Source organism: Schistocerca serialis, chromosome 2, assembly GCF_023864345.2.
Source record: "Schistocerca serialis cubense isolate TAMUIC-IGC-003099 chromosome 2, iqSchSeri2.2, whole genome shotgun sequence".
Lineage (NCBI taxonomy): Eukaryota > Metazoa > Arthropoda > Insecta > Orthoptera > Acrididae > Schistocerca > Schistocerca serialis.
This window is the reverse complement of record NC_064639.1, coordinates 975,947,813-975,975,385: the sequence shown is the minus strand read 5'-3', so window position 1 is coordinate 975,975,385 and position 27,573 is coordinate 975,947,813. Positions and strand designations below refer to the sequence as shown.

Genomic DNA, 27,573 nt, shown 5'->3' with positions numbered 1-27,573 from the left:
TTTACTGGCAAGAAGCTCAAGAGTGTAGATAATATTTTCCCTTAATTGTATGAAATTGATATGTGTTATGAAAGTGCTAAAGATCTGTGTGTATGAATATTTTTATAATTACCAATCTGCTTGAGAAATACAGATAAAAAATTTGAATTACAGTTTAATTACAAATAAATATTGCACTCATGTGTTTATAATTTGTTTTATGTAGCCCACAATCTTTTACTTTTTAATGTGTGAAATGTTAAAAGGAAGATTCTTAGAGCTGACACTTAAGCACAGCTGGAGAGCATCAGAATGCAAATGACAGATTTTTTACTGGCATATAAAATGGATGAGGTATCTGATATAAAATGAAAAAGTGATGATCAGAATCTGAGGCTGGTGGGAATCTTGGTGTTAAATATTAAGTTTTTTCTTGATGACTTCTCCATCCAAAAGACAAATCCTGTTAGCACACCATAAATTTTTAAGGTAGCTGTGTGAAAAGCTCCTTCAAATCAAGTAGGATCAAACTGTCAAACAAATATCGAGACAGAACATAAAAATTTGGCTGTTCTGTGTTTACTGAGAAATTTGTAACTATGTTTCTCAGGAAATATAGATATCTGCAAGAACTAATGTTAGAAATTTTATCATTATGATATTTAGTTTATATTTTCCTTCCACTTCTGAGTGGTTTATCATTATTAGTTTCTTTACCACTCTCAGTTAAACATATTTAAGAATATTACAACTTTTTTTGTCCATGGTGGTGTAATTTATCAAGGCATGAGGATATTTATAAAAAATAATTTAGTTTCGTTATAGATGCTTACAGCTATATTTTACTTTTTCTTGTAAAATTTCACCTACACTGAAGGGGAAATTTAACATAAACATGTTGTTCATCCACATCTTTCATTATAACTTTGTTAAATATCATGAAATCTGCAAACACTTTTTTTTCCTTTTATTATTTCAAACAGAATTGTTTCTCCTGCTGTTGTCATCAACAAGAGCCACTGTTTTATGTATGTTTGCTGGAATGGTTGACATTTTGTTACAAAACTTACAACTTTTTTATATTTTAATAGATTTGTTTCTACAGATTAAGTAAGTATATAAGTAGATTTGGGGCTGAGATTGGATTCTGATGCTCTGAGCAGAGTATGCACTGTATTAATAATATTTGCTGGCTTAGAACTTGTAGAGGAGCAGGACACTGGGTCCAATCCCAGCCAGGCAAATACTTTTACCTTTTCACTTACTATCAAGTCTTTGGTGCTTTACTTGGTTGTTACAGCCTCTTTTGCATTCAGTAAAACATCAATTTTTGCAGGTGCGAGTCTTCCGGCCATTTTTCATCTCTATCGATCTGCCATATTCTGTCATTCGTGGTGAGATTGTAGCAATACCTATAGTTGTCTTTAATTACATGGACAAGGATGTTGTAGCTGATGTTACACTGGAGAAAGTCGAGCTTGGTACCTTTGATTTTGCTGAAGTGTCAAATGAGGTCAGCTCTGTGAATAGTGAGTATTAAATCTGTATAGTCTACAGCATTTTGTGTAAAATTTTCCTGTATGGATATCCACAATGAAATTAACTGTGCTATATGGTAATGTTTACAAGGCTGGAATGGATGTACCACTCACACTACATTTACTTACCATTGCAGAGGTGGAATTGTATCGTAAGAAGCAAGTTACGGTGAAAGCCAACAGTGGTTCTTCAGTATCATTCATGATAACACCTAAGAAACTGGGCCACATAACAATTCAAGTAAACGCCAAGTCTCCTTTGGCTGGTGATGCAGTGTCGAGGCAACTGTTTGTTAAAGTAAGACATAGAACTACATACTGTCTTGTATCGGAGAACTTAACATATGTGTGAATACTGAAAGGGGGGAGGGGCAAGGGGGTGGGGGAGGGGGGGGGGGGAGAGAGAGAGAGAGAGAGAGAGAGAGAGAGAGAGAGAGAGAGAGAGAGAGAGAGGTGAATGTTGATGAAGGGGGAGTGGTTTCCTTTTTATTTTATGTTGGTTTCCTGTATTTTTTACATTATGTTTCTGAACGTGTTGAGGGAGTTTGATATGTAAGCATTGTTGAATTTTCTCTAGAGAAATTATCTTTGTGTCTGATGATGTACATAGTATATAGGTGCTAGCTAGCCTTCAAGCCTTCTTTTGTATTAACTTTCACTTCATTAAGATATTATTATTATTATTATTATTATTATTATTATTGATATCTTCATGTACATTCAGCTGCATGCTGGTGTCTGACTGGCACAATATCTTGACAACATACATTGTTGTTATCATTATATGCTCTGATACACTTAGCTCCCAAGGGAATTGCTTTTCCTTTTACAGGTGACCTCTAACCTCTCTTGTGGCCCTCTTGCGGTCTTCCTGAAGAACTGAAAATGTTCAGTTTGCCATCCACCCCCTGTAGCTGCCGTGGATTCAGATGGATTCTGTAAATCATCTGAACAGGTTCATAACCTCACCCCTGGGCCATGTCACTGCATTTGGCACCCTGCAGTAAATTCACATCCACTCCCAGCAGGATGGTCAACATTTTTTATGTCTGCCATGTACAGTGCTGAAGGAATGCTTGCTTCATTTCCAGAATTGGAAACTCAACTCACCATGTGTATATGCAGGCATTGTTGCTACTTCAGTTATACCAGATCCCAAATTGAGCCAGGATGGTAGTTAGTTTCTCTATTGCTCCCACCCACCATCAGTTTGATCTTAATTTTTTCCCTGATCAGACTGTCCTACAGCCTGTGAAAATGAGCCAAGATTTTCTTCTCCTCGTAATTCACGGAATGCCTGTACTCCACTTAGGTGTCGACGACTGCAGATATACTGAGTTGACCCTTCTTGGTGTGACATTGGTGTTCCACATATAGGATCTCAACTGCTCATACTCTTCAAACATATAGGCTTAATGCTGCTCTATGAAGTGGACTGAAAACATTGTAGAGAATATATGGAAGATAGTGGGAAGTGTTGTGAAGTGTGGAAACCAATATACAATCTTATCGTTTGACAGGGTGACAATTCTTATGGAAAACTTGGCATTCTCAAGGAAGAATATTTTACCTGGAAAAATCGGGGAAATCGTAAGGAATTTCTTAAAATCTCAGGAAATTCTGCAATTTTTAATCTACATCTACATCGATTATCCACAAGCCACCATAAGATGCGTGGCGGGGGGGTACCCTGTACCGCTACTTGTCATTTCCTCTCCTGTTCCACTTGCAAATAGAGCGAGGGAAAAACGCCTGTCCTTACATCTCCATATGAGCCCTAATTTTGTGTATCTTATCTTCGCGGTCTTTATGTGTGATGTATGTTGACGGGAGCAGAATCATTCAGCAGTCAGCTTCAGATGCCAGTTCTCTAAATTTTCTTAATAGTGTTTCCCAAAAAGAATGCCACCTTTCCTCCAGGGATTCCTGTTTGAGTTCCCAAAGCATCTCCGTAACACTTATGTTTTGTTTGAACCTATCAGTAACAAGTCTAGCAGCCCCCCCCCCCCCTACCCCCCTCTGAATTGCTTCAATGTCTTCCTTCAGTCTGACCTGGTATGGATCCTAAACACTCGAGCATTGAAATAGAATTTTATTGAGTTTTAAAGTCACAAATCTTAAAATACTTAGTATTTCAAAATGTGTTATGAACATTATTCCATATAAATTATTGATGTTTAAAAACTGTCGTTAAACTACTGCTTATTGTTATCGTTGATATGCAGGTGAGCTGAGAGGAAAGAAAAGTCATTATTGTGGAATGCTCACACTCGCACTCTCCTCTTCACCATTGATTTCTGAGGATCTTCTTGACACCATCTACATCCTCGCAACTGGATTTCCCAGGAAATTTTGCTTCCAAGTCCAAGTAGCTGCTCTGTTGATGGCTTTTGGTGTCACACTTAAATCCGACTGTAGGAATTCAGGGTAGTGTTGCTAGGATAGGAAGTAGCGAGTTGAGTTTATTTGACAGTGTTACTGAAAGCCTTCATGTGTTTGTAAAGGAAGATGACATCTACAGTTGAGAGGCAGGTGTATAAGTTTTGTTGTTGTTGTCTTCTGTGAGAGGACTAGTTGATGCAGCTCTGCATACTAACCTATACTTTGGAAAACTCTTCATTGCTGCACAAGTACTGCAACCTTCTTACCCGACTTAAGCTTTAGTTTCCCTGTGTATATTTGTGTATAATGATTATTTGCCTAATTTTACTTAGATTTCAGTGAAAGAACTGTTCTGACCATGTTGGCACAACGTTGCTGTGCTAAATGTCTGTTATTACTTTTTTTGTTTCAGGCTGAAGGGGAGACACAGTACCGAAATAAAGCATTCTTCATTGATCTCAGAAGCACCAACAGTCACAAAACCAATGTCACATTAGAGATTCCTAGAAGTTCAGTTCCAGGGTCAGAGCAAATTGAGGTTTCAGCTGTCGGTAAGTGCTACAAATGAAGATTTACAATTTCATATTGTTTGTGGTATCTGTGAGGTGGAAGGGGGAGGGGGGGGGGGGCGGAGGAGAAAATTAACCTGTGGTTCAGATCCTGTAGCAAATTGTGGCTGGATAAGTCAGTTCAAAGAAGGTAAAGGCTTACTGGCTTACTATCTGCAGTGGGACTATGCCAAGTAAAGTTGTGTAGTCCTAAACATGCCCTCACGTCCATTGAATTGATGACAACTTTGTCAGTTGGTCTTTCCTACAAGCTTTTTGTGGTGGTACAAAGAATGTGATGATAAATATGACTTTATTGAAAAGTTTATTCATTGTGGGTCTGTTGGGTATCATGACCGCATTTTACTTGAATAAATTATCATAGATAGTCGTGTCCAGTCACTAATGGTGTATACTTTTTCATTAAGTAGTTTTTCATTTGAAGCTCATCTTCAAGTTAGGCATATAGAAGTTTAGAGTATAATGCTTGGCACTGGAGCTTGGTTCATGTAGCAGTATGGGTGGTGTTTCTGTAAAGATCTGGCAGCTTCAAATTCCATTGCCATTTAGTTGCAGTGTTGATCACTGTGCACTATTTCTCATCAAAAAACAACCGTACAAGTGCTGTACAACTATAATATAGTTCAAAGATCTTAGACAGAAGATAACTTTATGTATGAATGCATAGTCTTACAATGATATGCCTGAATAAATCTTCACAGGCTGCCAGCAGTGTCATATGGTTATACATCTACAAGCTTTTGGCTAATGGGCGTTGGCCATTATCAAGTGGTAACAGAGTGCCTCGTGATTGCTGGTCATTTTGTTAATTAGCCATGATACTTGCGATGATGATCCCATTGTGAACAGTATAAACCAAGTGGTTTTTACATGAGAAGTGGACTATAAATGTTACTGTTAATTGGAATTCACAGGCATCAAACTCTGAAAGCTGAGTCAAAAGGTGATAGGAAATGTAGCAAGTGCAAACATGAAGTTTTTGTTCCAGTAAATACACTCCTGGAAATTGAAATAAGAACACCGTGAATTCATTGTCCCAGGAAGGGGAAACTTTATTGACACATTCCTGGGGTCAGATACATCACATGATCACAATGACAGAACCACAGGCACATAGACACAGGCAACAGAGCATGCACAATGTCGGCACTAGTACAGTGTGTATCCACCTTTCGCAGCAATGCAGGCTGCTATTCTCCCATGGAGACGATCGTAGAGATGCTGGATGTAGTCCTGTGGAACGGCTTGCCATGCCATTTCCACCTGGCGCCTCAGTTGGACCAGCGTTCGTGCTGGACGTGCAGACCGCGTGAGACGACGCTTCATCCAGTCCCAAACATGCTCAATGGGGGACAGATCCGGAGATCTTGCTGGCCAGGGTAGTTGACTTACACCTTCTAGAGCACGTTGGGTGGCACGGGATACATGCGGACGTGCATTGTCCTGTTGGAACAGCAAGTTCCCTTGCCGGTCTAGGAATGGTAGAACGATGGGTTCGATGACGGTTTGGATGTACCGTGCACTATTCAGCGTCCACTCGACAATCACCAGTGGTGTACGGCCAGTGTAGGAGATCGCTCCCCACACCATGATGCCGGGTGTTGGCCCTGTGTGCCTCGGTCGTATGCAGTCCTGATTGTGGCGCTCACCTGCACGGCGCCAAACACGCATACGACCATCATTGGCACCAAGGCAGAAGCGACTCTCATCGCTGAAGACGACACGTCTCCATTCGTCCCTCCATTCACGCCTGTCGCGACACCACTGGAGGCGGGCTGCACGATGTTGGGGCGTGAGCGGAAGACGGCCTAACGGTGTGCGGGACCGTAGCCCAGCTTCATGGAGACGGTTGCAAATGGTCCTCGCCGATACCCCAGGAGCAACAGTGTCCCTAATTTGCTGGGAAGTGGCGGTGCGGTCCCCTACGGCACTGCGTAGGATCCTACGGTCTTGGCGTGCATCCGTGCGTCGCTGCGGTCCGGTCCCAGGTCGACGGGCACGTGCACCTTCCGCCGACCACTGGCAACAACATCGATGTACTGTGGAGACCTCACGCCCCACGTGTTGAGCAATTCGGCGGTACGTCCACCCGGCCTCCCGCATGCCCACTATACGCCCTCGCTCAAAGTCTGTCAACTGCACATACGGTTCACGTCCACGCTGTCGCGGCATGCTACCAGTGTTAAAGACTGCGATGGAGCTCCGTATGCCACGGCAAACTGGCTGACACTGACGGCGGCGGTGCACAAATGCTGCGCAGCTAGCGCCATTCGACGGCCAACACTGCGGTTCCTGGCGTGTCCACTGTGCCGTGTGTGTGATCATTGCTTGTACAGCCCTCTCGCAGTGTCCGGAGCAAGTATGGTGGGTCTGACACACCGGTGTCAATGTGTTCTTTTTTCCATTTCCAGGAGTGTATTTTAGGTGAAATTGTTAGTCAGTTACCTAAATTTCTTCTGCTCCAGTTTCGTTTTAATACTAAACTGTCTTTGAAAATTTGCCAGTACGGGTAATACCATTACTTCCAGCAAATTGGTATTTTTGTATTTCCATGAGTGTAAGTACTTTTGTTTTAAAAAATTTGTGTTTTGTAAAAGTGATGTTATATGCTACCCTTTCTGATAATATTTAAAAAATGCAGTGTTATCTATAATGGTGAGTAAAGATACATAATGTTTTGCAGGTGACATATTGGGACCTAGCATTTTCAATCTTGACAAACTCATTAAGATGCCATATGGCTGTGGTGAGCAGAATATGTTGAATTTTGTACCCAACATTGTTGTAATGGAATATCTCAAGGTTGGTACGCAACTTTATATTATGAGTATTGTCTTGTAGATAACCGATAAGTTTAAGATTTGAAGATTTTAGAATGATAGTGCCAAATCTGGTATGTTATTGTACTTTAAAATTCTGTATTGACCATTATACAATTGTGCTGTAAGTATTGGACAAATTGTGTGTGTATATTGCTATTTCAGTGGTTCACAGGTTATGATAAAAGCTTGTAGGGATATTTTGTAGTACAGTTATATTTTAGTCTCATAGTTCATTACTGCCTCAGTCTCTCCTCACCACAAAATATAACTTGTCATCACACCCATTTGTAATGTACCAAAGGTGGGTATGAACAGTGTAGGAAAAGACAGATTGCTTTTTACCGTAAAGAAGACACGTTAACTCACGCACAGGCACAACTAAAATGCACTAACGTATAGCTTTTGGTCACAGCACTATTCACAAAACACACACACACACACACACACACACACACACACACACACACACACACACACACACACACACATGCATGCAAGCACACCTCACCCACACACATGACCGCCAACTCCGTCATCTTGGGCCGGAATGCAACTTCACATGGGATGCAAGCAGTAATCTGGAGAGGATGGTGAAGGGAAAGGGGAAGGGATAGTAGTGTATGAGTGGGGAGAGAGATGAATGCTGTCTGGTAGAGCGTACAGGGACTAGACTGTCAACAGGCACAGCTTCAGGAGGTTGTTAGCCAGGGAGGTGGGGAAAGAAAAGGAGAGGAGTGGGGAAATGTGGGTGGGTACATCAGCAGAGGTCTGCAAATAAACAAGGTGGGAGATGAGAATAGGGAGGAGATGATAGGACAGAGGGGGTGGAAACTGTTGGGTGGAGGGTACGGGGACAGTGTGTTACTGTAGGTTATGGCCAATATAATTACTGGAGTGGAAAATGTGTTGTAAGGTCAACTCCCATCTGGGTTGCTCAGAAAAGCTGTTGGAGGAGGGAAGGACCCAGGTGGCTTGGGTATGATTTTAATAATAATAATAATGTGAACTGTAAAAATAATACAAAATGTTTTAATACGATGAGTGTGAATTGTTTAATCATCCTAAAATATGTAAAAGATTTCAGTGTGATAATAATAATAAATAATAATAATAATAATAATAATTTGTGTACACTAGTGAATAATACTTACTTTAGCATAACACCCAAGAAATTGTGATTCAGATAACTATGGGTTTTGAAAAGCATACACCTGAAAATTTGAAAAGTATATGTATCACACAATTAATTTCAAAAACTATAATAGCAACAAAATCCTACAACTTTGATAATTTCGTAATTTGAAGTCAAAGTGAACACTCACAGTCATTATCAGTATTTCTTTAAATACCAAGATTTTGAATACTGGTCCGCAAACTGTGGCTATACAGGTGTTTGAATGAGGGGAATCCTTTTCCTTTAAGTTGTTTCCACCTATATTCAGTGAAGTCTCTCTTCTTAGTGGAGTGTCTTCCCCTTTCTGTCATCCCATACTCAAGTTCATGTGGTTTGCCAGTTCTGCCTGTCGATTTACAAAATATTTGCTGTTGACAGCAGGTAGGTCAGCCTGTGCAAATGTACCTTTACCTAGCTGGAATGTTCTCCACAGCTGGTTAGTCTGCAAGCCTGTCCAAATGACCAGCTTCTACCATGAGTATCCTGCATTAAACATGGACTGAATTCCTTTTCAGTTTTGAGACTCTTACGCTTTATTCTCCATAAGTTAGCTTTCAAATTTGGAAATTGTTGTAAGTAAAAATATGAACTCTTCTCCAAAACTTTGAGGGGTTGGGTCATGAACCCCAAATCCTCCCCCCCCCCCCCACCACCTTGCCCCCTACTTTTTTTAAATAGACACTTGCTACACATTCAAGCAATACTCTAAGATGCATGCGTGAGTGTTTAGTCTCCTTTATAGATTGACTGCACTTTCCAAATAATCCTACCAACTGACCCAAGTCTTCAGCTGTTTTACCTCTGATTGGGCCCATCTGATCATTTCATATCCTTTCACATCCTCACTAACTGGTAACAAACAGGTAGTTCTATGAATCAATTGACTCCAGTTGTGACTCACAGATGTTGTAATAGTGGGAGAATGTTTTAATACTTATAAAGTGCACAGTTCTACATTTTTGAACATTTGAAGTAAATTGCCAATTTTTGCACCTCTTTGAGTCCTGTCAAGATCTAACTGGATATTTGTTTACAGATATTTTCATCTTTTTGACATGTAGAAACTAGGCACATGTTTGGTATAAAAGAGTGGCAATATGGAGGGTACTCAGAAACAAAGTAGTTCATGCTGTCAGTAACTTTATTCATTTTCATTATTATTATTATTATTATTATTATTATTGGTGTGCTTCAGCATTGTCGTTCTAGAGAAACCAAAAGTTGGGTTGGCTCAATGCTTGAATTATTTTGAGTGTCTGTGTAATGTCATGTTCCATTCATCATTTCATAGTCTGGCTTTTCTTTTCCTTTTAAGTTTTATTTATTTATTTTTTTTAAAGTTTGAGACCCCATGTTGTATCACTTTTGGTATAGGTACAGCCAGTATTTTATTTTCTATAAGGTACAACTGACATACAAAAACACTGTTTTTTCAAGTGACCCAAACATGTTTCAGCACCTCCATGCCATCCTCGTGGGTTTTCTTTATTGAATCTTAATTTTACATTACATTCTTACATAGGTCATTTGCACATTACCTGTACTAGTAGATTGTCATGTTTTGCTTTGGCAGATCCTTTTTCTTTTGCGTTCTCCTGAGTTGTTGAGAGGCACACATGATAATACATGTATTTTGTAGAATTTGTAATGAAACTTTTCACTTCATCACAACACAGTGTAAACTTTATGGATAACAAATCTTACACTGTGTTCTGGTGAAGTGAAAAGTGTTCACTACTAACAAAATCATACAAAATATGTGTATCACTTGTGTGTGCTATCTCTCAATAATTCACGAGATAGCAAAAGGAAAAGAATTTGCGAAACCAAAACAAGACAAGCTACCTGTACCTGATAATGTACAAAAGGTCTTATATGGGTTGTTCCAAAAGTCTCTCCGCAGTGCCGTGTGATTGTTTGCCTACCTGGGTTTTTCAACAAAACAATAAACACACAACGATACTGCAGTGATATTCTGTACCCGTTCATAGCAGAACTTGTGTCAAGTGAAATACTGAATGGTTATTTTCAACAAGATGGTGCGACCGAGCGTACAGCTTGCGTTTCAATGTCCCTGCTTGCTTATGTTTTTGGTGATCGCATAATTTCACAGGGACTTTGGCCCCCCCACGATCGCCTGACCTAACACCACCTGACTTTTTCTTCTGGGGTGCAGCGAAAGCAACTGTGTATAAAAAAAACGACCAAAATCCATGGATGAATTGAAAATTGCAATATCCACTTTCACTGCTTCTGTTACAGAAGAAATGTTACAGCTTATGTTTGGAAACATGATTAGATGAATGGAATTGTGTATTCATTAACAGGGGGGGGGGGGGGGGGGTCACTTTCAACATTTAATGTGAAAAGTTGTAAGCAAAAATGAATATTCAATAAATTAACTTTTATTTCACTGAGTTTCATTTCGGTATATTCACTGCAGCATACTGCACGCACTGCTATCAGTCATACAGCACTGCAGAGAGACTTTTTGAACACCGTGTATAAGCATGTAATATAAATTAAGATTCGATTAAAGAAACACTCACTGATAATGGCATAGAGGTGCTGAATCATGTTTGGGGCACATAAAAAAACAGTGTTTTTGTGTATCAGGTGGGCCTTATATCCAAAAATTTTAATTATAAACATGGGAAATACAAGAGCAGCAAGTCCAAATGATGAGCCACTACTTTATACTGATAAGACAGGAACTTGTTGCTGTGCCTTGGCTAGAATACTTTACTGTTAAATCAGAGTTTGTAGCCTTTAATAGTACTGTTGAGACACCATATGCCATTTACATTTATTTGGAGTGTAGTGTATACAAAGAAAAACCTCCTTCACTCCAGTGATAACCACATACCACATGAACATTTATCTAACCAGGTTTAACATTTCCTCTATTTGATGCTATGATACATATGGTCTTCCTAGAGATTCCAGGCACAGAGGGTAAGTATGCTAATATCTCTCTCTCTCTCTCTCTCTCTCTCTCTCTCTCTCTCCCTCTCCCGTGTGTGTGTGTGTGTGTGTGTGTGTGTGTGTGTGTGTGTGTGTGTATGAAAAAACACAAACTCTGAATTTCACATATACTCACTATTATGCTACTGTCATTTTAATATTGAGTAGCTCCTTTCTGTATGTGTTGTGAAAGGAGTACCTTATAAGAAAATTGGATAGTAAATCACGTCTGATTGTTTCAGAACACAGACCAGCTGACACCTGCTGTCGAAACCAAAGCTTTGAAACACATGGAAAAAGGCTATCAACAAGAGCTTACATATCGCCGTGATGATGGTTCCTTCAGTGCATTTGGCAACAGCGACCAGCACGGAAGCACATGGTTTGTAAAAAGCTGCTTGTATCTTGTAACAAAATATGGAATTCCCTCTATGTTATCAAGCAGATATTAATGTTAATTAAGTGATATTGAAATTAAGTGGCATGAAATCTCTTTGCCTACTGAATTCAGGACCTACTTCGGAGGGCATTGTTTGTTATTATGCCAGAATGTACACTGGTGCAGTGTCAAAATGCAAGTTATTTATTGATCTAAGGTTCACTGACTAACTGTTACAGGTCCATGTAAATGATTCTGTGGTATTAACTACAAACCCTGTGAAGTAGTATATTTATTGGTATGGCTGCCTTCAAAATATTTGTAAACTGACACCTCAGTTTGTTTTCATGTGTTAGTTCTGCTACACTGGAGGTGAATTTTTTTCCGTGTGGGATTGATCTTGCACACTGTTGATGATGAATTTATATCTAAAGATGATCCATAAGGCTTGGGTTGGGTCTTTGAGGGGATGAGTCCAGCAAATCTATCTTATTGTCTTCTTCTAATCATTATGCAAAGTGGTATTTGTTTCCTTGTTGCACAAGTCCTGAAATACCAATACACTACTCCTGATTTATTGTCAGGACACATTTAGTCCTTAATTGTTCACCACATTCACACCTAAGCAAGTGCCACTACATGTACCACAATCCGATGTATCACAAACCCAAAATCCATTTCTCCACTGGCTAATAATGGCATTATTTGGGCTAGACTAAACAAAGTTGCACGTTAACAATTGTGAAAGGCTTGTCAATGTTCCAAGCTCGATTTTCCATTGTTCAGTATTGCATGTTCTTTTTTATAACCAATGGTTTCTGAGCAGTTTCACTGACCTTTGTATCCAAACTGTGAAGGAAGTCTTCTGCAATAGTTAACAAAGATAAGTAATGATTTATTCATAATTTAGGAAATCACTGTAGGTATTATATGACTTTTATTATTTCAGCTAGTAACATGACCGATAACAGCAAAAGTAAAGGGGTTACAAAATGTAGACTAGCAATATTGACGAAACATTAAATTTTTTAACTCTGATGTGAATTTAAGTGTCAGGAAGTATTTCTGAAAGTATTTGTGTGGAGTGTACCCTTATATTAAGTTGAGAAGTGGACAAGAGCACAGACAAGAAGACAAGTGCTCTGCTGACTGAGCATCCGAATAGGCTATGACTCATGGTCTGCTCTCACACCTTCACTTCTGCCATTATCTCTCTCCTGCTTTCCAAACTTTACAGAACTTCTCCTGCATGTGATGCGGGACTAGCACTTCTGGAAGAAAGGATATTGCAGAGACTTGGTTTAGCCACAGTGTAGGGATTGGTCCCTAAATTAATTTTCACTGTGAGCCAAACCAGATCTCAAACTGGGGTCTCATGTTTGAGTCCCAGTCTGGCACACAGTGTTAACTTGCTAAGAAGTTTCAGATAATCCCACAATCAGCTGCAGAGAGAAAATTCATTCTGGAAACCGTACCTTCATTGGGGAGGGAGGAGAGAGCGGGAGAAGCTTGGCAAGGTTAAAAAGAAAGGACAGGTCACTTAGACCACAAGATCAGAGAGACCCACCTGTATCAGGGATGAGGATAGATAAAGGTGAAGGGAGTGGGGGGCAGATATTAGTTTGGTTTAGGAAACAAAGGTTTGAGTATAATATATAGGTAAAAGTGAACCTTGGTTTCAGTAGTTACATAACTGTGAAGACACTCCTACAACAGAAACCAGCACCAATTAGTCTTTGGACTGAGGAACACTACAATCCAAAGCAATTACTAGTTTCATTTAAATCATGTGAAATATTTCAGATGAACATCCAAAGTTTCGGACTTGTACAATAATGTGGCGCTGCAGGTGCTCAGTTGTAAAAGGTGACTCATTGTGACTGAAAATACTTCTATCTTTTTGATGTGGTTCTTCAGTTTTTCTACAATGTATACCGTGATTGAAAAGTTCTCAGGCAATTGGCTGTGTTGTTGTGGTGCAACATTTCAAAAACAGAAAGAGTTTTCACAATCAGGTGTGTTGGCAGGCTGATATCGGGGGGGGGGGGGGGGGGGGGGGGGGGATCAGTGTCCCTTTATAACTGTGGGTGTTCCCCACTCCTTCCACATAACTAGCAGCCCCAGTGCCATGTTGGCTGTCTCCCTCTCTTTCCAGAACCTCCAGTGTTCCAATGTCTGTCTTATAGTTTGCAGTTTGCCTTGCTGGGGTTGTTAGACAGAATGGCATAGAGTCAAGAACGGTGGCTAGGCATAGACCTGGGGCCTAATGCCTGATCCACTAGTAGGCATTTGGAATGAGTGGGAGATGTCTACAGGTATGAAGAGACACTCCCCAGCCATCAGTCCCTTAGCATGCCTCTTGGTGGCAATTCGGTCTGTTGTCAAAATATTGAGTATGTTTGTTACAAAGATCCAGGCATCTGTACAAGGACTTACTATTACATTTGTGTCTTCACTTACATATATTTCAAGCATAGTGAACAACACACGTTTCTCTGATGGGCAAGGTGTTCTCAGACTCAGTCAAGTATGCTAGATGAGTCAGCAGTGCAGCTGTAGGGCTCAGTCCACTGGTAATAGGCTCCAAGGATAAATCCTGTGTGATGTTAAGTTTACAACTCCAGAAACAAGGGGTAAAAAATGCTGTGTTCATAATAGGAGAGATGATTATGCAACTATCTGTCAACTTACTTTGTGCCAGGTACTCCATAATTTGCTCAACTCGTACTGGATAAAAGCTGGGGCAGTTTCATATGGAAGAAAAGCATGTAATAATATCAAAGGAAGTCTGCTGATTTGAATCACTTTGCAAAAGTTCAGTGGGCTGTCCTGCCTGTAATACATTACAGCTCAAATCTGGATACTTTAAAGCACATCTTTCAGTGCTGCATGAAACTTCATGTTGGTATAAAATATTTACTGTTATAAAATATACTGAAAGACTGAACCTGTATGCCTAGTTGTTGCTCAGACCTTCTTCCTAACATTTTGCTGACAACTCTCTTACCTCCTCAGCTAACCAGATACACAATTTTAATATGCCAAGAAATTTTAATACAGTGCACACTTTGGTGCAGAGTGGAAACTTCTCACTGAAACCAACCGGTAAGCTGTGGCCGAACTGTTGTCCGCCACATCCCTCTTCCCAGAGTTGCTAGTGTGGCAAAAGGAGCTTCTGTGCACTAAGCAAAATAGATAATGGCAGATGGAAGCTATGAAGTGGGTGGTGAGTTGTGTACAGTTTCTTGGTCGCAAGAGCATGGCCTGTGGCCAGTAAGGTGAGGTCCAGAATAGACCTGATGTTGTACATAGTTTTAAACTCTTGGGAATTAGAACAGCACTTGGTACAGGGAAGTGAAAGTGTTGAACCTACTTCCAAACAGAAATACTGTATATCGTTGACTATATTCTTTTGAATCGTAGAAGCTAGGTTCAGACTGATGCCACTAGTGGATAATGTTCTTATTGACTGAGCTGCTCAGGTATATGTTATGACTTTCTGTGACAACATAAATTTTGCCTGTACCAGTATGCTACTTTCCAAAATTCGCAGAAGTTCTCAGTCATACTGTGTTCGACTAGCATTCTAGGAAAAAAAGGTGTTGTTGTTGTTGTTGTGGTGGTCTTTGTTGTTGTGGTCTTCAGTCTTGAGACTGGTTTGATGCAGCTCTCCATGCTGCTCTATCCTGTGCAAGCTTCATCATCTCCCAGTACCTACTGCAGCCTACATCCTTCTGAATCTGCTTAGTGTATTCATCTCTTGGTCTCCCTCTATGATTTTTACCCTCCACGCTGCCCTTCAGTACCAAATTGGTGATCCCTTGATGCCTCAGAACATGTCCTACCAACTGATCCCTTCTTCTAGTCAAGCTGTGCCACAAACTCCTCTTCTCCCCAATTCTATTCAATACTTCCTCATTAATTATGTGATCTACCCATCTAATCTTCACAATTCTTCTGTAGCACCACATTTCGAAAGCTTCTATTCTCTTCTTATCTAAACTATTTATCATCCATGTTTCACTTCCATACAAACACTTTCAGAAACAACTTCCTGACACTTAAATCAATACTCTATGTTAACAAATTTCTCTTCTTCAGAAACACTTTCCTTGCCATTGCCAGTCTACATTTTATGTCCTCTCTACTTCGACCATCATCAGCTATTTTGCTCCCCAAATTGCAAAACTCCTTTACTACTTTAAGTGTCTCATTTCCTAATCTAATTCCCTCAGCATCACCCGACTTAATTCGACAACATTCCATTATCCTCGTTTTGCTTTTGTTGATGTTCATCTTATACCTTCCTTTCAAGACACTGTCCATTCCGTTCAACTGCTCTTCCAAGTCCTTTGCTGTCTCTGACAGAATTACAATGTCATCGGCAAACCTCAAAGTTTTTATTTCTTCTCCATGGATTTTAATACCTACTCCGAACTTTTCTTTTGTTTCTGTTACTGCTTGCTCAATATACAGATTGAATAGCATAGATAGATACTGTGGAGAAATTCATAGCCGCAGCCTATGGGTTGTTTCTGTAATGAATCTTTCACTGCAGTGGAGTGTGTATTGTCTTGATACGTTGTGCCAGATTAAAACTTGTGTCCCAGATCAGAACTTTCTTCTGAAACCTTGCCTTTTGCAGGCAGTGCTCTTACGAGCTTAGCTTTCCAAGTGTGACTCGGACCCAATCCTACAGCTTGAAGTTGGTACTATGGCTGAGTCAGTCTTCAACTACACCCTTTCTTTTGAGAGTGCTAGTTGAGTAAATTATTTGGGAGAGCATCTGTGAAGTTTGGAAAGTAGAAGCAAGTTGTATTGTCACAACTCATTAAAGGATAGCTGACTTGGTAATAGCATTGGCAGCAAATGGGCAAGGTTCCGGTTTTGAGTTCTAGTTCCACACACATTTTTAATCTGTTAGGAAGTCTTAACCATGAGCTGCATTTCAGAATGAGAGAATGCTTTAAATATGGGTGGTGCTATAATAACCTTTTGTGTTAAAAAGTACTGTGACAGACTACATTTTGAGAACCTGTAGACTAAGTTATTAGGATAATAGGTAAATTACATTTAGATAAAGAGCAAGTGTTTGTAGTAATTTGGGAAATTACTATTTTGCAGGCTGACAGCTTATGTAACGAAGTCATTCAGTCAGGCAATGTCATATGTGCCTGTGGAAGACAGAGTGATAGAAGAGGCTTTGCGATGGTTGTCAAACAACCAGGCTGCTGACGGCAGCTTCCCAGAAGTGGGCAAGGTCAGCCACAGTGCCATGCAGGGTGGTGCAGCCAAGGGCCTGGCTCTTACAGCGTACACTCTCATTACATTCCTTGAGAGCCAGGTAAGTCAGACCCAGTGTACATGTGTGACATAAGAAAGCAGCTGAGGGTAAAAACAATATTTTGTAAGTTTTCCTGTGAATAACAGCGCCATACAAGATGTGAACTGTTCCTACAAACTTCAGATTGTTCGGTTACTCACAGTTGCTCAGTCTTTACTGTTTTCTCCCTCATGTCCTGGGATTCATTCTGTCTTCCTCTTTGGTATCCTAGTAAGTGTACAGTCTTCTATTTCTCCACATTCCCCAAAATATATTATTCTGAAAATTTAACCTCTAAACTTAAAAGCCGTTGTTGTCTTGTTTTTATTGTTTTGACACAAACTTTTAACCCAGATTATCTCAGGCAGCTTAAGAAAGACGTTCAGAAAAATAAAACCCTACTTATATCTATTTCAGCACTGATAGTTAAGTGTTTGGCTGCTAGACAGCATCAGGTATTACATTTGTAGGCTGGATGTCGTCTTTACTGTGTGCAGCTTTGGATACTCGGCAACAAAATGTGTGCTCTCAGACTCTCTCCTACATTGTTGTTTTGGCAGTGCTTTCAAAACAGGACTGAGTTTGACATAGAATTTAGTAGCTCAGAAAGTGAAGAAGAATATGATGTTACTTCATTGGAGACTGAAAGTGATGAAATTTTGTCATTTGAGTGACAAGTCCTCATAAGTGGTGAAATATAAATGCATCTACTGTGCTCAAGCCAGCTCCTCCAAGATATATGTTCACAAGAAACCATTATGAAATACATGGTTAGACTTCACAGCTATCCAGAAACTAAAAAAAAAGACTTCAAGTTTCAGGATATTTTGGTCAAAGTCCCGTGTACAAGTATACGCAGGATTTTATTATTTGTGATTTTCATAATTTTGTTTAAAAGCTGTCTTATATAGCTGTACATAATGTCATTTGTTAAAAAAAGCTTTAATTTTTTGGAACATAAATGGAAAAAAATTGTTAAGTAAAGGGATTAATAACTGTACACTTTTTATGCTTGTTGACTGGCTGCTGTCAAGTGGTAAATACATATGTTATCTATCTGTATTTGGTTGAATCCTAAAGAATTTTGAAACCATTTGAAGAACATAATTGTATCACTTATTTCTAAAAGGAGACAACTCACATTTGATAAATTATTCAGGAGGACAAAAAAATCATTCCACAACTTTGTTTAACAATGTAATGGTGAATCTCATTCTGCTGTGTGAAACAATTCATTTGCTGGAATGGGTAAGGTTAATATTATCAGAATCAGAGGCTCCGATACTTGTCCGACCATGTGGGCTGCAGATTCCTTGACTGCGGCCATAAGTTGGTAGAGTTTCGGTTTCTGCTAAATAGGGCAGGAGTCCATTACACACAAGAGACAGCTGCATAGGTAGTGAGGGCCGTGTTACATGGACTGGGTGGTTTTTTAGGTTAGAGGGTCTCGGGAAAACACAAGAAGGGCTTAAGTCTCAAAGGGTGCAGGTCAAACACAGGAAGAAAGTAGATCTAGGCAGTATAACAGTTGTAAAGTGTCATAGCTGTGTTCGGAAAGTATTGTATCTCCAAGTGCTAACAGAAAGTGCCGATGCGCAAATCATTATAGGCACTGAAAGCTGACTAAAGCCTGAAATAAGTTCAGCCAAATTTTTTGTGAAAAAATCTAATGGTGTTCAGAAAGATAGGCTAAACACAATCGCCGGTGTCATGTTTGTTGCTTTTGGAAGACAATCTACACTCTTTCCAAATTAGCAATGTAAGTGTAGACCAGATGTGGCTCGAATTGAAAGAAATAATATTGACAGCAATTAAGAGATTTATACTAAACAAATTAACAAATGGTAGAGCTATTTTCCAATGGTACACAAAACAAATCAGAACACTGTTGCAGAAACGACAACAACAATGAAAGAAAAATATGAAATTCAAATGAATGCAAAATCCCCAATATTCGCGATCTGCAGAAGCTCAAAATTTAATGTGGATTTCAATGCAAGATACTTATAGTAGTTTCCACAACAAATCTTTGTCTCAAAACGTGGCAAAAAATCCAAAGAGATTCTGGTTGTATGTAAAGTATGCTAGCAGCCAGACACAGTCAATGCTTTCTCTGCACGATAGCAATGGTAATACTATTGATGGCAGTCCTGGTAAAGCAGAGTTACTAAACATAGCCTCCTGAAATTTCTTCACCAAAGAAGACAGAGTAAATATTCCGGAATTCGTATCTACAATAGCTGCCAACATGAGTAACTTAGAAGTAAATATCCTCAGAGTAATGAAGCAACTTAAATTGCGTAATAAAAGCAAGTCTTCTAGTCCAAACTGTATACCAGTTGGGTTCCTTTCAGAGTATGCTGGTGCAATAGTTCCATAGTTAACAATCACATGCAACCACTCACTCAACAAAGGATCCATACCCAAAGACTGGAAAGTTGCACAGGTCACACAAATATTCAAGAAAGGCAGTAAGAGTAATCCACTAAATTACAGGCCCATGTAATTAAGTTTGATATGCAGCAATATATATAGTGTTCGAACATTATGAATTACCTTGAAGAAAACTCTATTGACACACAGTCGGCACGGATTTAGAAAACATCATCTTTGTGATATACAGCTAGTCCTTTACACACTCAAATTGTTGAGTGCTATTGACAAAGGATTTCAGTTTGAGTCTGTATTTCTCAATTTCCAGAAGGCTTTTGATGCCATACCTCACAAGCAGCTTGTAATCAAATTGCATGGTTATGAGATATCATGTCAGTTATGCAGCTGGGTTCATCATTCCCTATCAGAGAGGTCACAGTTTGTAGTAACTGATGGAAAGTCATTGAGAAAAACAGAAGTGATTTCTGGCATTATCCAAGGTAGTACTATAGACCTCCTACTGTTCCTTATCTATATAAACGATTTAGGAGACAATTTAAGCTGCTGTCTTATGTTGTTTCCAGATATTGCTGTCGTTTATTGTCTTGTAAAGTCGTCAGAAGAGCAAAACAAATTGCAAAAAGATTTAGAAAAGATATCTTTATGGTGCAAAAATTGGCAATTGACCCTGAATAATGAAAAATGTGAAGTCATCTACATGAGTGCTAAAAGGAATCTGTTGAATGTCAGTTACATGATAAATCAATCAAATTTAAAGGCCACAAATTCAACTAACTGCCTAGAAATTGTAATCACAAACAACTTAATCTGGAAAGATCACATAGAAAATGTTGTGGGAAAGGCGAAACAGATACTGTTGTATTAGCAGGACACTTAGAAGATGCAACAGATCCACTAAGGAGACTGTCTACACCACACTTTTCCATCCTCCTTTAGAGTACTGCCACATTACATGGGATCCTTATCAGGTAGGGTTAACAGAGTAGATCGGGAATGTTCAAAGAAGGGCAGAGAAATAAAGGCAGAAATAAGGGCAGAGAAATAAGGGAGAGAGTGTCACGGATGTGATAAAGGATTAGGGGTGGACATTGTTAAAACAAAGACATTTCTCATTGCTGCGGGATCTTCTCATGAAATTTCAGTCATCAGCATTCTCCTTCAAATGCGAAAATATTTTGTTGACCCTTAACCTATATAGGGAGAAATGATCATGATAAAATAAGCGAAATCGGAGCTGGCACACAAAGATTCGGGTGTTCATTTTTTCTGTATGCTGTTTGAGAGTGGAATAACAGAGAATTATTGTGCAGGCAGTCCAATTAACCATCTGCCAGGCACTTGGGTATGATTTGCAGAGTATCAATGTAGATGTAGACGTAGATTTAGATGTAAGTAGTTTGGAAAATTTTTGTTGCTGGTATTGTGCTCTTCATCAGACAGAGTTATTCCCTTATGGAAATAAATGAGGAAGTAAGTGTATTTTGAGGAGCTTAAGTTACAAGAAAGGTAAAAACAATGTAGGAAAAGATAGATTGCCACTTACCGTAAAGAAGGCACATCAAGTTGCAGACAAGCACATGTAGATTTCAGTAAGTAGCAATATATATCTTTTCCGGCATTGTTGATATTCCTACCTGGAGTTTCCATTGTTTTAAGAAAGGGAAAAACTTACATCTAATGAATGACAGTATTTAGAATGCAATAAATATAATGTAAAGTATATGTGTATGTCTGGAGCATACTATTACACAAAAAATTATGGTAGATTATCATGATATGAAATACATTTAAAGAGTAACCAAATGACTCACTGTTTGTGATAGGAAATTTGTTACAAATGACGACTGACCACTGTATTAAGTTTATAAATGAATACAGAACATTTAAAAAAAAAAAAAAAAAGATTGGCTTTAGTCACTTTTCAGTCATGTTCATTCACGTCTGTTATAGGCAAAATCTTCAGTTTACTATATAGACTTGATACTGTCAATTAGTAATACACTTCAGAAGTTTCTTCTCTCCTGGTGTTGTCACTTATTAGAAAAATTACAAATTTAAATCCACTCTCTACAAGCAGCAAAACAAAGATGGCATCCCATTTCAGTTCCAATAACTGCATCTGTGTCTCAAGAAACCTAAACTGACAAAATCTGCATTTTCAACTTTTGAGGAGTTATCCCCCTTTAGCAATAAGTGATTCAGTTTTGATTCAGAAAGTGACAAAACCTGCGCGAAATGTTATTTGTTTACAAATCAGCTGAATGATGTTGAGCCAGATGCCTGTTTCTAGTGCAAACAATGTTATAGAAGATGAAGGAAAAATGGTTAAAACAGCCTTACATTTCCTATAGTCTCAATCCTTCCTGGTCTGGTATTCTGTTTCTAACAAAACATAGTTTCATGTCTTCATTTCTCTTATGTCTACATCTACTGTCCATTTTTCTGTTTATCTTATTTTCTCTTGTATTGTGCTTTCTCTGGTATCAGCATGTCTTAAATTCATAACCTGAAACAATAGTTCATTTTTTGACCCTCAAGCTTTGAGTGCAGTTTTGAGAGCTTTCACTATACCCTTCTTGTTGCAACATCAGGAGAGAGTGACACACAATTAATGAGATAAATACAAACTTTATTATTACTTTCGTTATTTGGATATGCTCAGTGACCACTATTCTGTCTCATTGAAAGTGTTCTCCTTAAATCTTCTCTTTCTCATTTTTATGTTCCTTGCACACAAATTGGAATGAATATGGAAGTACAGTATTTTCTGTATTCTTTTAGCAGAGATACAGGCAGATGTACCACAACACCATCAACAAGGCAGTGGAGTACATTGTGCGGAACATAGATAGCATCAATGACACTTATGCCATAGCTATAACGGCATATGCACTCCACCTTGCTGACCATACTGCCAAGGATGCTGCCTTCAACATTCTAGAGAGTAGGGCTAAGACTGAAGGTAAGAGTTATGCAGAGCAAGATTCTTTAACATAACACAGTTGAAATTTTTAGTTTGTCAGAATTACTTCAGTTGATGTTTCCCAACAGTTTTTTGCTTTTAAGATAACTTGTTATAATTCCACATCTTCACTCAATACTTGTCTTAATGATAAGTGTTTATACACTACTGAGTTCATGCTTTGACATCAGTTTCTATTTTGTAATGTATGCAACTTTGATCTCTATTTCATGTACTGTCAGTAAAAACAAAGTGGATTTGTGTGACACCTAAAAAACAAAACAATCTACTCACCAATCAGAGTTGGGAGAACACATGTATAAAGGTACAGAAATTGCAAGCTTTCGGAACCAATGGCTCCTTCTTCTGGCAAAAGGGTGGAAGGCGAAGGAAGAGGGGTGATGGAAAGGGACTGGTGAGGTTTCCTTCAACCCTTCTGCCAGGAGGAGGAGCCACTGGCTCCAGAAGCTTGCAGATTTCTATATCTTTATAAGTGTGTTTTCTTGCCGCTGCTTGGGGAATAGAGTTTTTACCTGTCCAATTACAATACATTTTCAAAAATTGATTACTTTCGTTGAAACATTATATTCTGACACATGTAGCTCAGATTTGTAGACAGAAGCTGGCAAATCTTCTATAATATTGATGCAAGGAGACTGCGTTCATCTGACATTATAGGATTTGTGTGTTTTTTACGCATTGAGCAGTTGATTGGTACTAAATTAATATGGAACATACCTTCGCAATGAATATCAAGTTTTTTATCATATAGGACAGAGTGCACACATATAAGGCCTCAGGAAGCACTGAATTGTCTGATAACTATCTGGATGCATATAAAAAAAAGTGATATCGGACATTTCATATGAGTCCTGGGGAAGGCTGTACCATTATACAATGTCCTTCAGAGCTAAGAAGCTGTGTTTTCAGTGATTTTTATGTACAGGGTGTCCCTCCCAAGAGTCGTCAGGCACATTTTCTCTGCAATTTCATCTTCGCAATATATAGCTGGAGCTACCTGTTTCTCATTACAGACAAAATTATTTTTAAAGTGGAATTTTATGTGCCTATTCAATAGAATCGTTCTGAATGGGTGTAGTGCGCTATTGTTTTTTTTATACGTATTAACAGGGACAGCGAAACACGGAGATTAAACCAGTGTTCCAGCAGTGAATGAGCAGCGCCTCGGTCACTGCTGATGCTACCACCGCGCAGAAGCACTGCTTGGTTGCTGCTGGAGTACTCGTTATACTTTATTTTTTAATGTCACTTTTAACACGTACCGACGAAACAGACTGTTCTATCAAATGGGCATGTAAAATCTGGCTTAAAAATAATTTTGTTTCTAATGGGAAACAAACTGATGCTTTCTGTTGAAACTGCGCTTCAGTGAAAGACGTGATGAACAATATTTGCTTGGGATTGCTGCGACTACATACTGCAAAAATGAAATTTCAAATATATTTTGAAATATCAGAGAAAATGAACCTGATGACTATTAGGAGAGGCAGTTGGTATAAATTACCTAATGGATATGTCTGAAACTCCATGAGGCTGTTCACAGATGTTTTTGTATACAGAGAAATTTCATTGCTAGAAAATTATAGCAAAATGCAGAAAGACCTGCAGAAGACTGCAGGGACTGGCAGTTGACCTCTAGCTTAAACAAATGTAACATATTACACATAAATGAGCCCAAAGATTTGCTATCCAGGGTGTATACACCCTGGGAAAATTGTTCATCGAGGAAAAATCTGGGAGAAACCCAACAACTTTTTAGAATTCCAGAAATTTTAGTTTTAGTTTTCAGTTAAAGTTTTGTAAATTTGCCTGGTAAGAAATGATACTGTAACAAAGAATTTTACTTTAGCCCACTACTGCAGAATAATACTACAGCAAAAAACATAAATGAGGAAAAATACCAAAATAAAACTTTAGTTGCAAAGGAAATGTGCCATTTATAGTGACAAAACAGTGCACACACAACAGCAAAATGTGTCGAAAGGCTTTAGGATGGAGACTATACAATACAACAAAGTGCTTTCAATGAGTGTGACATTACAACTGTTTACATTTCTAGCAGGTCACAGGAAAATACACTCCTGGAAATTGAAATAAGAACACCGTGAATTCATTGTCCCAGGAAGGGGAAACTTTATTGACACATTCCTGGGGTCAGATACATCACATGATCACACTGACAGAACCACAGGCACATAGACACAGGCAACAGAGCATGCACAATGTCGGCACTAGTACAGTGTATATCCACCTTTCGCAGCAATGCAGGCTGCTATTCTCCCATGGAGACGATCGTAGAGATGCTGGATGTAGTCCTGTGGAACGGCTTGCCATGCCATTTCCACCTGGCGCCTCAGTTGGACCAGCGTTCGTGCTAGACGTGCAGACCGCGTGAGACGACGCTTCATCCAGCCCCAAACATGCTCAATGGGGGACAGATCCGGAGATCTTGCTGGCCAGGGTAGTTGACTTACACCTTCTAGAGCACGTTGGGTGGCACGGGATACATGCGGACGTGCATTGTCCTGTTGGAACAGCAAGTTCCCTTGCCGGTCTAGGAATGGTAGAACGATGGGTTCGATGACGGTTTGGATGTACCGTGCACTATTCAGTGTCCCCTCGACGATCACCAGTGGTGTACGGCCAGTGTAGGAGATCGCTCCCCACACCATGATGCCGGGTGTTGGCCCTGTGTGCCTCGGTCGTATGCAGTCCTGATTGTGGCGCTCACCTGCACGGCGCCAAACACACATACGACCATCATTGGCACCAAGGCAGAAGCGACTCTCATCGCTGAAGACGACACGTCTCCATTCGTCCCTCCATTCACGCCTGTCACGACACCACTGGAGGTGGGCTGCACGATGTTGGGGCGTGAGCGGAAGACGGCCTAACGGTGTGCGGGACCGTAGCCCAGCTTCATGGAGACGGTTGCGAATGGTCCTCGCCGATACCCCAGGAGCAACAGTGTCCCTAATTTGCTGGGAAGTGGCGGTGCGGTCCCCTACGGCACAGCGTAGGATCCTACGGTCTTGGCGTGCATCCGTGCGTCGCTGCGATCCGGTCCCAGGTCGACGGGCACGTGCACCTTCCGCCGACCACTGGCGACAACATCGATGTACTGTGGAGACCTCACGCCCCACGTGTTGAGCAATTCGGCGGTACGTCCACCCGGCCTCCCGCATGCCCACTATACGTCCTCGCTCAAAATCCGTCAACTGCACATACGGTTCACGTCCACGCTGTCGCGGCATGCTACCAGTGTTAAAGACTGCGATGGAGCTCCGTATGCCACGGCAAACTGGCTGACACTGACGGCGGCGGTGCACAAATGTTGCGCAGCTAGCGCCATTCGACGGCCAACACCGCGGTTCCTGGTGTGTCCGCTGTGCCGTGCGTGTGATCATTGCTTGTACAGCCCTCTCGCAGTGTCCGGAGCAAGTATGGTGGGTCTGACACACCGGTGTCAATGTGTTCTTTTTTCCATTTCCAGGAGTGTATTTCAGATTGAGGTTTGAGAAGCATTACTTTGAAAGTAATTTTTTTTTCCACATGATGAATTGTGTTACATGTGAGAATGTTCAATGAATTTTTTTAATTCATGGATTGTTTGGCTCTCATTCAAAATTGAACACCTTAGGGCTAGCCACTCAGAAAAATTTCAAGCCCAGAAGATCAGCCATTAATGCCATTATTTAAAATTTGACTGGTACATTTGTGCTTGATATATCTTATAGAGTAAAACACACACACACACACACACACACACACACACACACACACACACACACACACAAGAACCACCCAGGCTTCGTTTTGGTTTTTCATGTTTAAGTTAGTTCTTTCATAGACCACAGATTATGCATTAAGGATGGAAAAAGTATAATTATCCGTAGAAAAAGTGTGAGGTGTAGTGCTAGTTGTCCCCGAACGGTCACCCATCTAAGTACTAGCTGGGCCTAACGTTGCTTCACTTCAATGTTTGACTATGAGGGAACTAGTGTTACCAACATGACATAAAACACTTATTTGACATGTCAATGCAATTAGCAATCTCAGTTTCAATAACACAAAGTCTTTAACTGATCATTACCTTTGTCATACACATTCTTGTTTCGCGGAAGCTTGGAAACAGAGGTCTGTGTTGCTGACTGGATGTGGAGCTTGGTCCTTGCTTATTTTTCTTTGATCTGTTAAGTACCGTTCTCTTTGTTTTAGGTGTTTACGTCACTCTATTACTGTACTGTGTCATGCATTGTTTGTCACGTTCAGATAACGAGTGTTTACGACCTGTGGCCACTCGCGGCATGGCTTGCTTTTGTGCGTGCTACCGCCGCTTACAATTAAAAAAAAAGGAGAGGAATCGTCTCATTAGCGAAACAATGGCAAGAGACTGCTATTTGTTGTTACTTAACACTGCTGCTTTCTTTGATAACGATCAACAAGAACCAAATAATAGACTGCGTATGATAGAAGATGTTCTGAACGAGAGTTTAGCGAAAATTTTTCTCCATTTCAAAATCTTTGCAGGTGCCTCTTTAGTACATTACATTCTGCACAGAAATTAGAGTCATCTTAGATTTAAAAATCTAATCAAGTGCCGTGCTTCATGTCTGACTGTGTCACTATTAGGCATAAGAATAAAACGAATATAAACATGACATGATATGTATATTCTTCCTTGTTTGCTGTTGTCTTGTAGTTTATTAGGCAGACAGGATTTAAACGAGTTGCAGCAAACATGAAACAATACATGGCAAAATGTTTATATTCATATTATTCTTATGGTGAAGAGAATACTGCATGTGATTCACGATTCATAAAAGTTCCTATTAGCAACCATCTCTTCTCACAGGTAGGAAAAAATTCCATACGTAGAGTTCGCCATGTTGACAAACATCCGCAACAGTCTTGCCAGTCGGATTTTCGTAGTACATTGAAATGCTGCTACATTCGAAGATGAACAATACGGAATTTGTTTTTACTTCGTTGGATAATGTATAAAAATACAGAGGTCGAACATTCTAGAAATTGACAATTTTCAATAAAGATAACTTTTGAAATAC

General features: G+C 39.8%; 1 protein-coding gene across 6 annotated transcripts in view; it reads left to right on the top strand.

The window, feature by feature from the left end:
• Positions 1-27,573, top strand: part of LOC126458384 (CD109 antigen-like) — a 260,318-nt gene that overhangs the window by 189,303 nt on the left and 43,442 nt on the right. For 4 of the 6 annotated variants that reach the window (XM_050095369.1, XM_050095366.1, XM_050095368.1 and 1 more), the window contains 7 exons: positions 1,316-1,508; positions 1,655-1,815; positions 4,312-4,450; positions 7,152-7,270; positions 11,671-11,810; positions 16,932-17,151; positions 22,306-22,486. In XM_050095369.1, the coding sequence (XP_049951326.1) occupies positions 1,316-1,508; positions 1,655-1,815; positions 4,312-4,450; positions 7,152-7,270; positions 11,671-11,810; positions 16,932-17,151; positions 22,306-22,486 (1,153 nt within the window). The remainder of the gene's footprint in view (positions 1-1,315; positions 1,509-1,654; positions 1,816-4,311; positions 4,451-7,151; positions 7,271-11,670; positions 11,811-16,931; positions 17,152-22,305; positions 22,487-27,573) is intronic. The other 2 variants (XM_050095367.1, XM_050095371.1) reach the window with 1 other exon arrangement.